We start from the raw sequence: 14,605 nt of genomic DNA on the forward strand, positions 1-14,605 counted from the left end.
TTTTTTAGTTCGATCATCATTAATAGTATATTTTTGTTTTTATATTGTTAACAATTAAGTCAAGATCTGTCTCTATTAATGTTTTAATTTAAGACATCAGCAGCAGTCACATAACTTCTTAATTCTCTTTCTTTCTGATCAGTATACAAACTATGAAGATTTTCTTCTCTAGTTAAGGTACATATATTCATTGGTCCACAGACAAACCATTTAGCTGAAGGTACATAAAGTTATCCTCATAAAAGACAAATAAGTATTATCAAGATTCAAAGACCTTTATTTCATTGCAGGATGGAACAACTTACAACACTGAATTCAGAACAAAAGTAAAATATATCTATTCTGATTCAATCCAGGATGGAAAAGTAAGTACATTTACAAGTGACATCATAAAGTATTACAAATTAATATATAATTCTAAATTTTATAAACCCAGCATTTAACAACTTAACAAGTCATGTTTTATACAAAATAAAAAATCCTATGCAAAGACTTTGGAATATAAAAATGTACTCTGGCATAAGCATAATAAATAAGCTCCATAGGCTTTGGTACGTCACAGTAAGGTATCTGTGACAGTCACTGATAAATTCACAAGTCAATCAATATATAAATCTATACAAATTCATTTCAGTAATTTCATGGACATGCTTGAAACTTTGGTTAAGTATTTCAGAATGTATTTGAAATTTATAAGAGTCTTTTGAGTCACATTTACATGCAAAAATGAATACTGGTTACCACGATTTTCTCTGACTCTTCACAGTATTGTTTTTCACTTTATATTCCCAAGAGTACTTATAACAGTGTATTCACATTGTTCATGCAACCTTTCTTCCTCAATGTAAGACCCAACAGGCCCACTGAAAATAAAATCCTACACCCACATAATGTAGTATTCTTCCAATATGGTAATAATTCTTTTGAGTCACATCAAACAGCAACTGATGAAAATCTTAGCCTGACTTGGAATTAAAAACTCAAAGACCTAAAATACTACTGTTGAAAACTTTGCATATAATATTTACATAGTGTTTTCAAAGTTTTTACATTATTAGCACCACTATTGAAGATTACTAAAGAAATATAGCATGAGGCAAGAAATATTTAATTGTCATGACACCCAATTGCATATTCATTGATCATATAATTCAGGTACATAAGCTTATCTTACTGATAGATATTACTTGCTAATAATGCTTTTTGTGCAAGTACTCTTACTTACTACTATGTTGCTATTAAATCAGACTTCAAATTATTAATACAAACTAAGCTTCCATTCATGCATCTGTTCTGTCCAAAAAATAAAATTGTCCACCAGTGGATGCAATGGAAAATTTCACACCTTTATATTTTTAACTTTGCATTTGAAAGATAACAATTAGGGCTTTTCTGTTTAAACACAGACAAGGCATTTCTAAAAAGTGCATTCCAAAGTACTCTGATTACTCAATGAGTTCATATGAAAAATCATTCAAAGTACTCTGATTACTCAATGAGTTCATATGAAAAATCATTCAAAGTACTCTGATTACTCAATAAGTTCATATGAAAACTCATTCAAAGTACTCTGATTACTCAATGAGTTCATATGAAAACCATTCAAAGTACTCAGTACTCAAATGAGTTCATATGAAAAATCATTCAAAGTACTCTGATTACTCAATGAGTTCATATGAAAACCATTCAAAGTACTCTGATTACTCAATGAGCTCATATAAAAAATCATTCAAAGTACTCTGATTACTCAATGAGTTCATATGAAAAACCATTCAAAGTACTCTGATTACTCAATGAGTTCATATGAAAAACCATTCAAAGTACTCTGAGTACTCAATGAGTTCATATGAAAATGGTTCAAAATTCTGAATTCCATCTATGGCTGACTATTACACCTGAAAGTGGGGGAATGCAAAAAGTGAACGATATAGTAAAACAGTTAAGACTAAATCATGCTTATAAAATTTGTTAGGAGAAAAGTCTAGCCAACATGAGCCAAAAGATTTGTAACAAGTTAGTGATCATCACCATTTTGTCACTAGGAGTAGTAAATTCAATTGTTACACCAAGCCTCAATGACTTTCGTGTTCACTGTATGTTCTTTTTTTAAGAGCAGAAAAATTAAAACATGCAGTGAAAGACCTATGCTCTTCAATCCCTGTCTTCTTCAGATCCATGATTACAACAAAATGCTGCAGCACTCTCAACTGATCATACTGTAAAATGTATATATCAAAGTCAAAGGCACATGTGTAGTGTTAAGCATAACACAATAGCTGAGCAGCAAGAACAAAGACTTGATCTGGGTGGCAAATTCAAAGACTTACCAGTCTTACTTCAACCAGTTGCCAGGTTGATTGATCAATTTAACTGCTCATATTTACATGAACTTAGTGGCAGATATGCATGTGGTCATCATAAGAGTACAATAAAAGAACTTTAGCTTTAATTATTGTGTTCTTATAAATGGCCAACATTTGGAAAATGTAACACTCCCAGGTGCATTAATTTAGGGAGCGTGTGTGTGTGTGTATATTGTGAATATCAGAAATGGAAAAATGTAAATTTTTGTTTTGGTAATTTGTTATGTTGTCTAAATAAAGAATAAAGATAAAGATAATGTGTTGACATGCTATACCAGGGGTTGGCAGCCTATGGCGTGCGTGCTACAAGGTGGCATGCCAAGAGGTTTTGTGTGGCATGCAAAGGGCAGCCAAAAAATCTAGATTTTAACAGTGTTACTCTATTACTGGTGGCATGTGCTGGTTCATTTTGTAATTAATCCAGAAAAAAGTGGCACGTTACGTAAAATAGGTTGCTGACCCTGTTTTATACATTGCCAAAACAAATGAAGTGCAATTACTTTATTCCAAAACAAGGAGATATGAAACCACAAATAAGCCAAATTACTGCCAACAGTGAGGCTAATAAACTTATGGACAAAACAGCATTTAAGTATCTCATAAAAAGATGAGCAGGTCCAATGACTCATTTGTTACTGGCACTTATGGTGACGACTAATATCTAGCCCCAGTTCAAATACCATTCATCCAGAATATTGGGTGTGTGTGTGTGATTAGGATTTTGAATGTATCTTTAACAATTTTTCAGTCAAATCGCTATGGTGTCTGCAGTGTGGCAGTTTATAGTGATGTTTAGCACTGGGGCATCATGCTGCAGACATGTAGCATGATGTCCCACCCAGTCACATTATCCTGACACCAGGCTGACCAGTCCTAACACTAACCTCTTAATGCTGAGCACCTAGGGAGGCAGCTGTTAGTACCATTTTTGTAAGTCTTTGGTATGACTCGGCCGGGGTTCGAACCAGAATATTGGTTTTAAATGCATGAGGTTCAATCCATCTCCAAATTTTAACATGCGCACATTGTAGTAAAAGTTCACTAATTCTGTAAAATTTTATGCTCACTAAAACTGTGTGATTCACAGTAATATAAAGCATACAACAGACATTTCTAGAGAAAGTTTGTCATACCTAAATTTGAACAGTGTGAGGTTACTTAAACTAGACTCGATAACTTTAATGCTCCATGTATCTTTCTCAATGTAAAGTTTGTTGCGAAATAACCATGAAAATCTTTCATCTTAGAGTGCAATTTATGAGTAAAGAAATAAACATATTTGTAATTACCTCACTATAGTTCAGCAAATGAAGCGTTAATGCATTAGTGGAATCGTTATACTAAACCAGCCCCCACCCCTTCCCAAGAGCATAACAAAGTTCATCTGTTCCATTACATGACCACATGCAGAAAACTTCTCGATCTTGGATTATAACTTAACTCATGGAAATATTACCAAACAGACAAAACTGGTTACTATGATGATACGATGCCAATGCTTTACCACTTTATAATCCTAATGTAAGTTGTTTTTTTGTCTTCATGCAAATTAAAATAAGGTTAAAACTTCACAGCAGTGTAAATATGACATCTAAAATTTTGGTGTACTACCTGCAGCAAACCTTTGAACTTTACAAGAAGACAATAACAGAACTACATTCTACACACTTTCAGTGTAGTCACGTGTTTCTCTGCCCTAATTAACATTATGAGTTGGGCTAATTATTTTATCCAAGGGCAAGGTTAATTACATATTCATGGCTGCATGTTGTCATCAACTTCATGATTCTAGTTTCAACAGTTGTTTGAAAATGAACATCATGTGAAAAATTTAACCTACCTCAGTAGAGCATAAAATATGGGCTTTAATAACACATTTACACCAAAAAAATTGTTGTTAAACTGAAAAACCCAAAGCCAGTAAAATACAACATGTAGGTAACAATGACTTTTCCTAAGACATACATACAATCATCTAGTTTAATGATTCTAGCATCAGCAGTTGAAACAAATCAAATTAATTAGGACACTGATGGTATGGAGGATTTAACTGATCCAAGATTATATAAGATCAGATGGAATAATACAAAACCATTTAGCTACCACAAACATACTACCATAAATAATATTTTTTAAAATTTTCTTTTCATTACAGGTCACTGGTAAATCGCTGTTAGCATCTGAAACAATATTTGTGAAACTTGTTTCTGTTTAAAAAAATCTTCCACTAGTGTTTCAAGTATTACTATCAGTGTAATATTCATAAGAGATTACATGGCTAACAATTTACATAAATCTGAGTAATCACCAGTGACATAAAAAATAGCATGAATGACTAGAGGATCTAGAGTGTGTTGCTAATTTTAGTAAGGCCATAAAGTTTATTACTATCATTGATGTGACAAACTATAATTGGTAAAAGAGAATGAATGCTATGCCATAAACCTCCAAGCCAAATATTGAACCCATGTGATTTAAGCATAAGATATTTGCCAAAGTGACCTACTTTTGTTATGAGTGTAGTACTCATCAACATCCACTCCCTCACTAATTTTTGCAATTCTGAGATTGCAAGTATATATATAATGGATGCAAAAACCTATGTGGTCTGAAGCTAACTGCAAATACATAACTTAAGTCAGTGAAATGTGGGTCACAGTGATTTTCTTGTTGCATGGGCAAGGTACTAATAAAGACCCATATAATCATCAAGTCTGATGGTCATATCATGAACAAAATTAAACACAAGTCAGAAAAGCATGAAACATGAAAAGATGCATCACCTCACCAAGTTTTATGATTCCAGGTATAACAGTGTGTATACATAGGTCAAACACTTAACCTATGCCAGAAAAGTGTGATATACAGGTCACAGTGACCTTATTTTGTTGTATGGGTGGTGTATTAGTAGAGATAATAATAATAATAATAATAATGATGCTTTTTCTATAGAGGGTGATTCATTAGTCAAGGACTATTCTCCCTTGAGGCCCTCTTAAGAAGAGTATAACAATGCACATTATATGAAGATAGCAATAATTACTGTGTATTTTAATGTTTTGTATTAAAATACTAAACGCCATTATCTATTAGAAACACACACATGCTCACAATATCTCTTTTTAAATACTGTAATATTTTCATCAGATTTTACATGAAGTGGAAGCTTGTTCCACAGAATTGTACCAGAGTATATTGGAAGCTCTTTTTAAATTGCTCTGTTCTTGGTTTTGGTGCTAGAAGGTTTCCATGTGATCCTGATCTCAACTGGTATTGTGTTGAAAAAGGCCTGAATAAGTCCTGATGATACTCTGGTGCAGTTCCCTGTAGACATTTATATAAAAGAATTGTCTTGTGAAAATCTATCATGTCATATATTGTGAACCATTTGAGTTCTGTAAACAATGTTTTTGAGGGATGATCAATAGATGCATCTAAAATTATGCATGTTGCTCGTTTCTGAAGTTTATAAATCCTGTCATGCTCAGATTTAGCAGTTTCCCCATATATTTGAACAATAATCCATTGTTGGAAGAATATATGATTTGTAGTATAGATTGCATGTTTCCATAGGTAAATATTTCTTGATTCTGCTGAGTAGGGCAATTTTGGATGACAGTGTTTTACAAAGCTTATCAATATGGTCATCCCATAATAAATTATTATCTACAGACACACCTACAAGGTTTATATGTTTGACATTTTCTAATGGATGATTATTTATTGCAAGAGATAGTTCTGGATTCCCTGATTTGTATAGTTTTTGTGATGTCCCCAAAATCATGCATTTTGTTTTACCTTCATTATTACCGTCCTATTTTGTTGTGCCCAGTGTTGAACACTAACAAGGTCTGAGTTTAATCTCATCTGGATAACTTTAGTATCAGAACTAGATGTATACAAGGTTACATTGTCTGTAAACGAATCTGTATTTGTGGATTCATTATTTAATGGTAGATCACTGATAAAGATAAGGAAGAGGAGAGGGCCTAAAACTGAGTTCTGAGGACCCCTGAATGAATAGTGCGAGTTTGAGAGCTAATATTGCCAATGCTTACTTGTTGAGACCTTTGGTTTAGGTATGATCTAAACCAGTTTAAAGAAGAATTGTTGAACCTGTAACAGTTCAACTTTTGCAGCAGAATTTCATGATCAACAAGATCAAAGGCTTTCTTGAAGTCAAGGAAAACAATCCCTGTCATATGTCCATTATTCATTTCCTTCAGCCAAAGATCAATTAATTTGGTAAGTTCTGTTTGGCATGAGTGGTACTTTCTAAATCCTGATTGCACTTTATCAAATAGTGTTGGTTTAAAAAAATGTATAGACAAGAATGGCTGCAAGCTTTTCAAATAATTTTGACAATACAGGTAGAATTGGTATTGGTCTGTAATTCTGTAGCAAAGATAAAACATAAAAGATACTAAAAGTCTGTAACAGATGCATATTCTATCACGATCAAAGTACAGTACAGTACAGAATAGTGAGTTTAACTGAATGCCATCACAATCCTGGTTATAAAGTGCTGATTAAAAGTAGAATTCTAAAAGTATATTGGCGGGAAAAAGATAAATCTTCAGGAAGTTGAACCCTTCCAGGTAAACATAAATACATACTCCTTCAAAAAAAATTGCAAAGACCTTAAAATGTTTATAAAAATATAAGGGTTAAAAATTTCTAAAATCTTCCCAATAAAAATAAATATTTTCTTTTAAAAGATACAAAGATAAAACATATTAGATGCTAAAAGTCTGTAATAGGTATTTAAAATAAAACAAATTGGTTAAAGGGTAATGTTCTTAAAATACAGGATCAAATTTTGTGATATAATCCACATTCTTTGATATAATCCACATTCTTTTTAAAAGTCAAAGATTTTTCTGAAAGCATATCAAAATGAAAAGTGCTTGATCGAGCTGTCATGATAAAACTTCTGTCTTATAGTTTGGACATCTCATGAACCTAGCTTGAAAAATATACCTTGAACAAACTAATTAACCAAAGTCAGTGAAGTGCAAAATGTGGATCACGGCAACCTATTTTTATGACAAGGGTGCTGTACTCATCATAATGCATCCCCTCACCATGTTTTATGATTCCAGACAAAACAGTTTATATACTGGCTACAAAAAAGACATTAAGCTAAATAAAAAACTCTACTAAGACTGTACAAATAATGTATAAAGTATGTCATCTTGGTTCACTCCCGTCAAAGTAGGGGCTACAAAATCCATTCCAAATTGTTGCATAGGAACTAGAAGAAAGAATGCTTGCGATGCGATAATTCTGCACAAAGACGCCAATGAAGCAATCTAAGAATGACAACTTATTCAAAGTTTAAATGTAACTTATAAAAGAAAAATACCTGGAATTTATGTTTGAACCACATAATTTGTATTATGGAAGTTTGTCACCTTTAGTGCAGTTCTGCAATCCATGTCATTGCAGCATATAATAGTTACTGACCACCTTCACACCCCATCCCCAATTTCAAAGCCTGATATAGATGATCTGGTTTATCAAATGAATGAAGTAATTATACAGTCATTGCTGCCAAATTTCCTTTGGTATGGCCAATGCCAACCTACAATGGTAAAGTGTGAAATTTCCCAATGGTAACCAGTAAAGAACTATGATATATACTCGCTTATAAAATGCATCTAGCTGCAAACTGCACAGACCCAAATCTGCTGTTGCATAATGCCCCTTTTAATGCTGAAGTTAATATAGGATGCAGACCACTGTGGATAGACAGAAACATGGATACTTTGTATTGATAGATGGACACATACATGGATGCCATGCATGGATGGACAGACACACCAGCATGCCATGTGATTGCTACATTAAGCTTATGCCAAGGCAAACTTGACAAAAACAGTGAATGTTGAGAGTTAGTCTATTTATGGAGCTAAATTTTCATGAGATTTATTTTCATGATCTCGCTGAGACTGCTAAATTGCCAAAATTTATCCACTGTTACAAATCTCTGCTATATGATACACAATATACAACAAACTTCTTTAAACAAATGTTCTGCAGTACCTGATGTCTCACCTGCATTTGTGCAGTTATGTAACTCCCACCAATATCTTACTTGCAAAGGTGCTAAAACAAAACTTTTAACAATGATGCTGCTGCCACCAATGCTACCAGTAACATAATATCTGTGTCTCACCATGTTTATACAGGTGACACAATAAATCTTCCTTTTCTTTAAAATGTGATCTGTTGCATATTTCCCTTCCAGCATCTAATATAACCTTAGACTCTACACTCATTGATAGAAAGTGCTAAAATATTTCTTATATTCAACAACCACACAGTTTATAATACTTGATTCATCTGCCCCACATGAGTTTATGAAATAAATATTATTTGTTCCCATAAATTATGAATGATATGTGTAAGTCTGTTTTTTATGTCCCTGGAGCATCCAACTCTACCTTTGACACTCTTCAGGTTAAGAATTCTCCAATATTTTGAACTCTAGACATATCAGTTTATTTATCCCCTCCCAAAAGTTCGGCCTTCAATTTGCTGGCTATTGCCCTTCTCATTTCAAGTTTCTTCTGCTCCTCTGGATTTGGCTTAGCAGGCTCCAATTTCTTGTCACCCTTCAATGCATTTCTGGCCACTTGAGCCGATGTTGGTCTCTTCTGCTGATCTTGCTCAAGAGACAACAGCTGTTGTTCACGCTCTTTCCTCTTCATCTCTACAAGCTTGTCTCTTTGCTGTCTAAGGAATTCCTGTCTCTTCTTCAACTCCTCTGGGTTAAGTTTGGAAAGTGCAGCCTAATGAACAGAATGATATAAATTAAGTGCTTGTCAATGCTAATGAGTACAAAATTAGTAAAATGTGATTTAAGTTTCACAAGCACAACAAAATTTTGTAAGAATTTCTCACTGGACTGATCACTTTTAGCATAATACTTTTATTTTCTTAATGAAAACAAACCCAAGACCAAAAATTCCCTCTTTATTTATTAATTTTCTTTCAAATGGAAAATTTGTTAAGAAAACAAACCCATCAGATTCATTTCTTGGCAATACTGGTTGAGAACTGAACTTCATATTTTACAGCATTCATAAAGATATAGAAGTTGAAAATTTATTATGCTGGGGAAGAATGGATGCAATGAAGCTCTGTGAGTAAGTGTGAATTCTTAAAATTACAAATATTTAAATAAACCGTAACATATCTCAAAAAATAAATAGCTATATTTTAACCTCTGTTTACAAATACTGTTAAAACCCCTAAGAATAGCATGCAAATACAAAAGTTCTTTCCAGGTGTTATCAAGTCATTATTCCTGCATTATATGATACAATTTTAACCTACATCACTTAATTTTAACCAACCTAAATGCTTGTAACAAAAACTTAGTAAAATTTCTGATCATTACTAAACGAGGTGAGATACAAATTAAAATTCATGTAATGGACTTCAAATGCACAAAAGTAATCTATACCTACATTCATAAAAGGTAGTGACTAGGAACAAAAGTAGCTCTAATGAAAGATTCCAAAATTAGAAACAACAATTGCAGTCTTGGCATCTTCATAAAATTGTGCAAAATATTCAAAACAAAATCAATGCAATCAATATGAAGATATAAAAATACTAACAAATTCAATATTAAAGCTTATTCTGAAGGTAGTTGTGAAAAGTCAAAAATATTTTAGTCTTCAATTTCTGTTCCCTAATTAAATACCACAAAGGCCAAAGATGAATAGGAGATCCTTGAATGGACTGATACTCTACTGGATGAGTGTGCATTTGAATTTTTAAAGTAGCTTGAAAAATTTGAGTCATAATGCTACAATGTCTGCAGTACAGCAACTAATAGATTATAAATTATTTGTTGAATTTTACAAAACTTATTGGTTTTCACTATTTTCTGCTACTCAAGATAGCCACATTTGTGGCCAAATGGGATGTGTGAGTAGCACCATTTACATTCCTGACCAACCAGATATCATAAGAAGTCTTTTGGTGAAAACCACATGTATGACTTTTTGTTCAAACATGGTAGCTATAACATGATTTTCAAGAAGATTGCTATTGTAGCTATATTTTCATAATAAATCTTTAAGTAAACTGACATGTTGATATGACCATCCATTCATGAGGAGTAGTGATAGGATTTTCAAGACAGCTGCTGTGGTGGTCATATTTGACACAAGACGAACAATGATCTAGGACCAAATAAACCCTGGAATGAATATGAGTGTACAGTTCCATGGCAATCCTCCAAATATTTCATGACAAGTAGTGATAACAAACTTGATGACACTATCCCATAAGATCTTCTGATCTATGACCAGGAGAGATAAAAACCATGAGGCTACTGAACTATCATCATTCAAGATATTATTTTTGTTAACCCATAACAGCTCAAAAACCTCAGTTATGACCTTTGACCTTGAAATCAGTATACTAATGCTATCGAAAACAACTAAATACACAGTCTGGTAAATATATTTGTATAGGTGCAAGTGACTGTTCATAGGCTCGGTAAAGTACACATAAAAAACAATGACCTTTGACTTCGTCATGGTTAAGTAGGTCTAATTTTCAATCAAAATCACAATAGCATGGACATGTTGGTTGTCAGATATGCATCAGTTCATTCAAGACCATTTACTGGTACTTATTGCAGGAAGTGTTTTAGACAAAACCCATGTTAATACCATAAAGGAATAATGATAGCAACATTTTAAAGATGACCAATCTGGTTTCCATATTAGAGGTCATGCCACCACCATTTTTATTCAGGACAAGCTATATATTGTTATAGCGTTTTAGTTAAAACCCAAGGTCAGTACAACCATCCATCATGGCAAAGTAATCAATAAAATGATTTTCAAGAAGATCATCATGGTAGCCAATTTGGAGGTTATATCAGCATCATTCTAATATAGAAACAACAATATACTGCACAAAAAGTTTGACTTTTTTAATCAAATATTATTAGTACAACCATCAGCTACTACAAAATTGTTCACAACTACTTCAGTGGTGGTCATTTTGGGGGGTCATATCAGCATTGTTTTCAATTAGGACCAACTACATATAGTGATAAGTGTTTTAGAGAAATCTCTATGTCAGTACAACCATCCATTCAAGAGGGATACTGTCTGCTGTTGCATAATTCAGTGGCAGATCTGGATCTGAGTTTGTAAGGAATAATTAGTAGAACAAACAACTAAGACCCTAATAGGCAGTCAGATTATGCAGAACAGCATCAATGTTGTTTGCAGTTACCCTTGAGTTTATATAGTAGTGATAACAAGATTTTTAAGAAGGCAACCATGGCCACCAAAGTGAAGGTCTGATCAGCTATATTTTCACTTAGGGACATCTACATATCATCAAATCTTTTAGTGAAAACACCATATCACTGTCAGCATCTGTTCAGAAGAAGTAGCAAGATTTTCTCAGACAGCCACTACAACAGCAGTTTTATCAGCCTTATTTTCATGTATAATCAACTGCATAGTCTTTTAGTGACAACCCTGTGTAAATGAACTATCATTTCAAGAGAAGCTGAGATAAAAACATTTCAAGATGGCCACCACAGAGGGCACACTCGAGGTCAGATCTGCACCATTTTCATTCAGGACCAACCAGACATCATAACATCTTTTTTAGTGAAAAGCCCATGTCACTCTACTACCATCTGGGAGAAGTACCCATAACAAGTTTTACAAGATGGTCACCATGGTAGACAAGATGGAAGTTTGATTGGCAACAATGTCATTTAGGACATGACATATCATGTCATCTTTAAGTCAAAAGAACAACAAGATTTTCAAGATGGTGGCAATATTAGATGATATTAGTACCACCATATTGTCATGGATTGATAAGGTAACTGGTATACATGTACTGTGATACATGTATTTTTAGCAAGATGCAATGCATCGCAATATGGCAATGCCTTATTATTATTTTTCAGCAATACATTTATTAAACAAAAGTAATATAAAAAGCAGTATATAATTTTTGTCTTTAAGCAGCAGAGTACTATTTAATTAGTCATTTTTCAGTAAATTTGTCTTTGCCAAAGAATGCACTAGATATAACCAGGGTTCCCACGCTTTTTTAAAACAAAATTTTCATCTTTTCCTTGTTTTTTCTTACAAAGAAATTGACTTTATCAAGGATCACTCATGACCCTTACTGAATGGAAAAAGCAATAACACTGGTTTAGAAAATGTGCATTCTTAAAATCAAAAGCTGCTTCTATTTTGAGACTCTCCCATAACATCTGATTTAGACCTATAACCATGAACCAAAACACAGGATGTGTCAGCATAAACAAATAAAACTATCGTAATTCATATAAATTTGCATGTAACTCAATTTAATTTCCATATAAAAAATGTAAACTCTGCTTAACTGCATCTGATGGAATGAAGAATATCTTTTAGGCAAGGGTTGTTTTAAATATGGACAAATAGCCTTAAAAATTATATATCTTGGGATAAAAGAAAGGAATAATTTTTTATTCTTTTTACAAAATTCCACATATATCAAGTTGGTGGCCTAATCTTTACTTTTAATGTATTGCATATACTTACATGAAAATCGAATAATTTAAGAAAAAAATAAAAAGCTGGAAGAAGAGAGGTTGACTTATCCATGGGACAAGGTTTAAACTTGAAATTTTTTACAGCAGATTGCCAAATATGAGATCACATGCCTAACCTGAACCCCAGAACCTTCTGTAGTGAAAACAGATATGAAGATGACCATCCATGCAGATGGAGTAGCAATAAGAAGAATTTTCATTATGGCTGGACTTGTGGGTCGGCTTATGCACAGATCATGCACTTTTAAAGTTTTACTAATTCAGTTAGGGGGTGTCAGCTTATCTGTGAACAGGTTTATACGTAAGTGTAAATGGTAATCTGACTATGGACAGTATATTTAATGCAGTCATTGTCAATGACATCCAGAGCATGGCATTCTGCATTGAAATTGCCCCAGCAGTCAACAGATTTCTAAGTACTGGGATGATTTTGCTATATTCTTTGCAGCCATCTTACAGCCCCAGGAGTTTCATTTTGAAACAATCCCAATCGAATCTCAGGAAATCTTGCTTGCCAGGACTTTTACACCATTCCATTCAGCTGGCATTGTTTTAAAGTGTGTATAATCACAATAACTCAGGGACTAACATGAACTCCAATATTTAGGAGAAATTACCTCTCTCTATCCAGAATATGGCAAAATTGGCAAAAACAGGAAGAAGTAAATATGGCAAAATTGGCAAAAATAGGAAGAAATAAATAGTTTAAAATAGTTACTTGAAACTACTGCTTTTGCACATTTTCATGTCTGATGATTAAAATGCTGATTAAAAAATATCATAAGTTTATAAAAAATAGTAACACTTTATTTATTTTGCTTCATGACAGTTGCTGTCTAATATAAAATGAAACCAGGCAAAAGTAAAAAAAATTGACCACTCTTTCCATACCAGAAGGTATATTTTCATAAATCTATGCAATGAAATATTGAATACAATCATTCTTTTTATTAGTAATGGACCTGGATACAGCCATTGAGTCATAAATTGCTTTAGACAGGGCTAAACAAATTTAAAATTTAACATTTTTGGCTGGAATTCTGTAGAAAGCAATTGATTTTTGGTATTTATGATTATCAGATTAGCAACAAAATTGACTACAGATCATAAAATGTCTGCTTCTATATTTACAGTTTCTTCTATGAAGGGAAAATTTACAAAGAATGAACAATTTACTTTGAAAAAAAAATGGCCCAAGTACCAGTGATTCTTCCCAACACTTACAGCAGCTGCTTGTAATGCTTGTGAATGAGCAGCTGAGGATTCGGACTCCTTGTGGGCCTGTTTCATCCAGTTGGCAGCGGCCTCTGAGCTGCTAATCTGTGGATTGGACTTCTGTGGCTCTGAAACTGCCCTGACAGAACTGGGTTTTTGTGATTCTGAAACTCCCTTGACAGAAGTGGCACCTACACTTGTCACAGATATTGCTGGCTGTAATGAATAAATATAGCTAGATTTCAATATTTTTGAGATAATCAGGTTCCATATATAATGACTGATACAGCCCATCCAATGATTTCTATTGACTGGTTGTAGCATTATTGTGCACCAGCACTGTTACGGTTATACAGCACCACTAAAAAGGTTATATACTAAATGATTTATGTATGATGGGTAGTTCATTATCATTGAGTGTTAGAAGTAC

General features: G+C 33.3%; 1 protein-coding gene across 2 annotated transcripts in view; it reads right to left on the reverse strand.

The window, feature by feature from the left end:
• Positions 1 to 256: 256 nt before the first annotated feature.
• LOC149805437 (uncharacterized) overlaps positions 257 to 14,605 on the reverse strand; it is a 51,369-nt gene continuing 37,020 nt past the window's right edge. For both annotated transcript variants that reach the window (XM_089950020.1, XM_089950019.1), the window contains 2 exons: positions 14,185 to 14,391; positions 257 to 9,157 (listed from right to left, as the gene is read on the reverse strand). In XM_089950020.1, coding sequence (XP_089806146.1) covers positions 8,867 to 9,157; positions 14,185 to 14,391 — 498 coding nt within the window. In that variant the 3' untranslated portion in view covers positions 257 to 8,866. The remainder of the gene's footprint in view (positions 9,158 to 14,184; positions 14,392 to 14,605) is intronic.

The sequence above is a fragment of the Sinohyriopsis cumingii genome, chromosome 2, assembly GCF_028554795.1.
Source record: "Sinohyriopsis cumingii isolate HCF-2022 chromosome 2, ASM2855479v2, whole genome shotgun sequence".
Lineage (NCBI taxonomy): Eukaryota > Metazoa > Mollusca > Bivalvia > Unionida > Unionidae > Sinohyriopsis > Sinohyriopsis cumingii.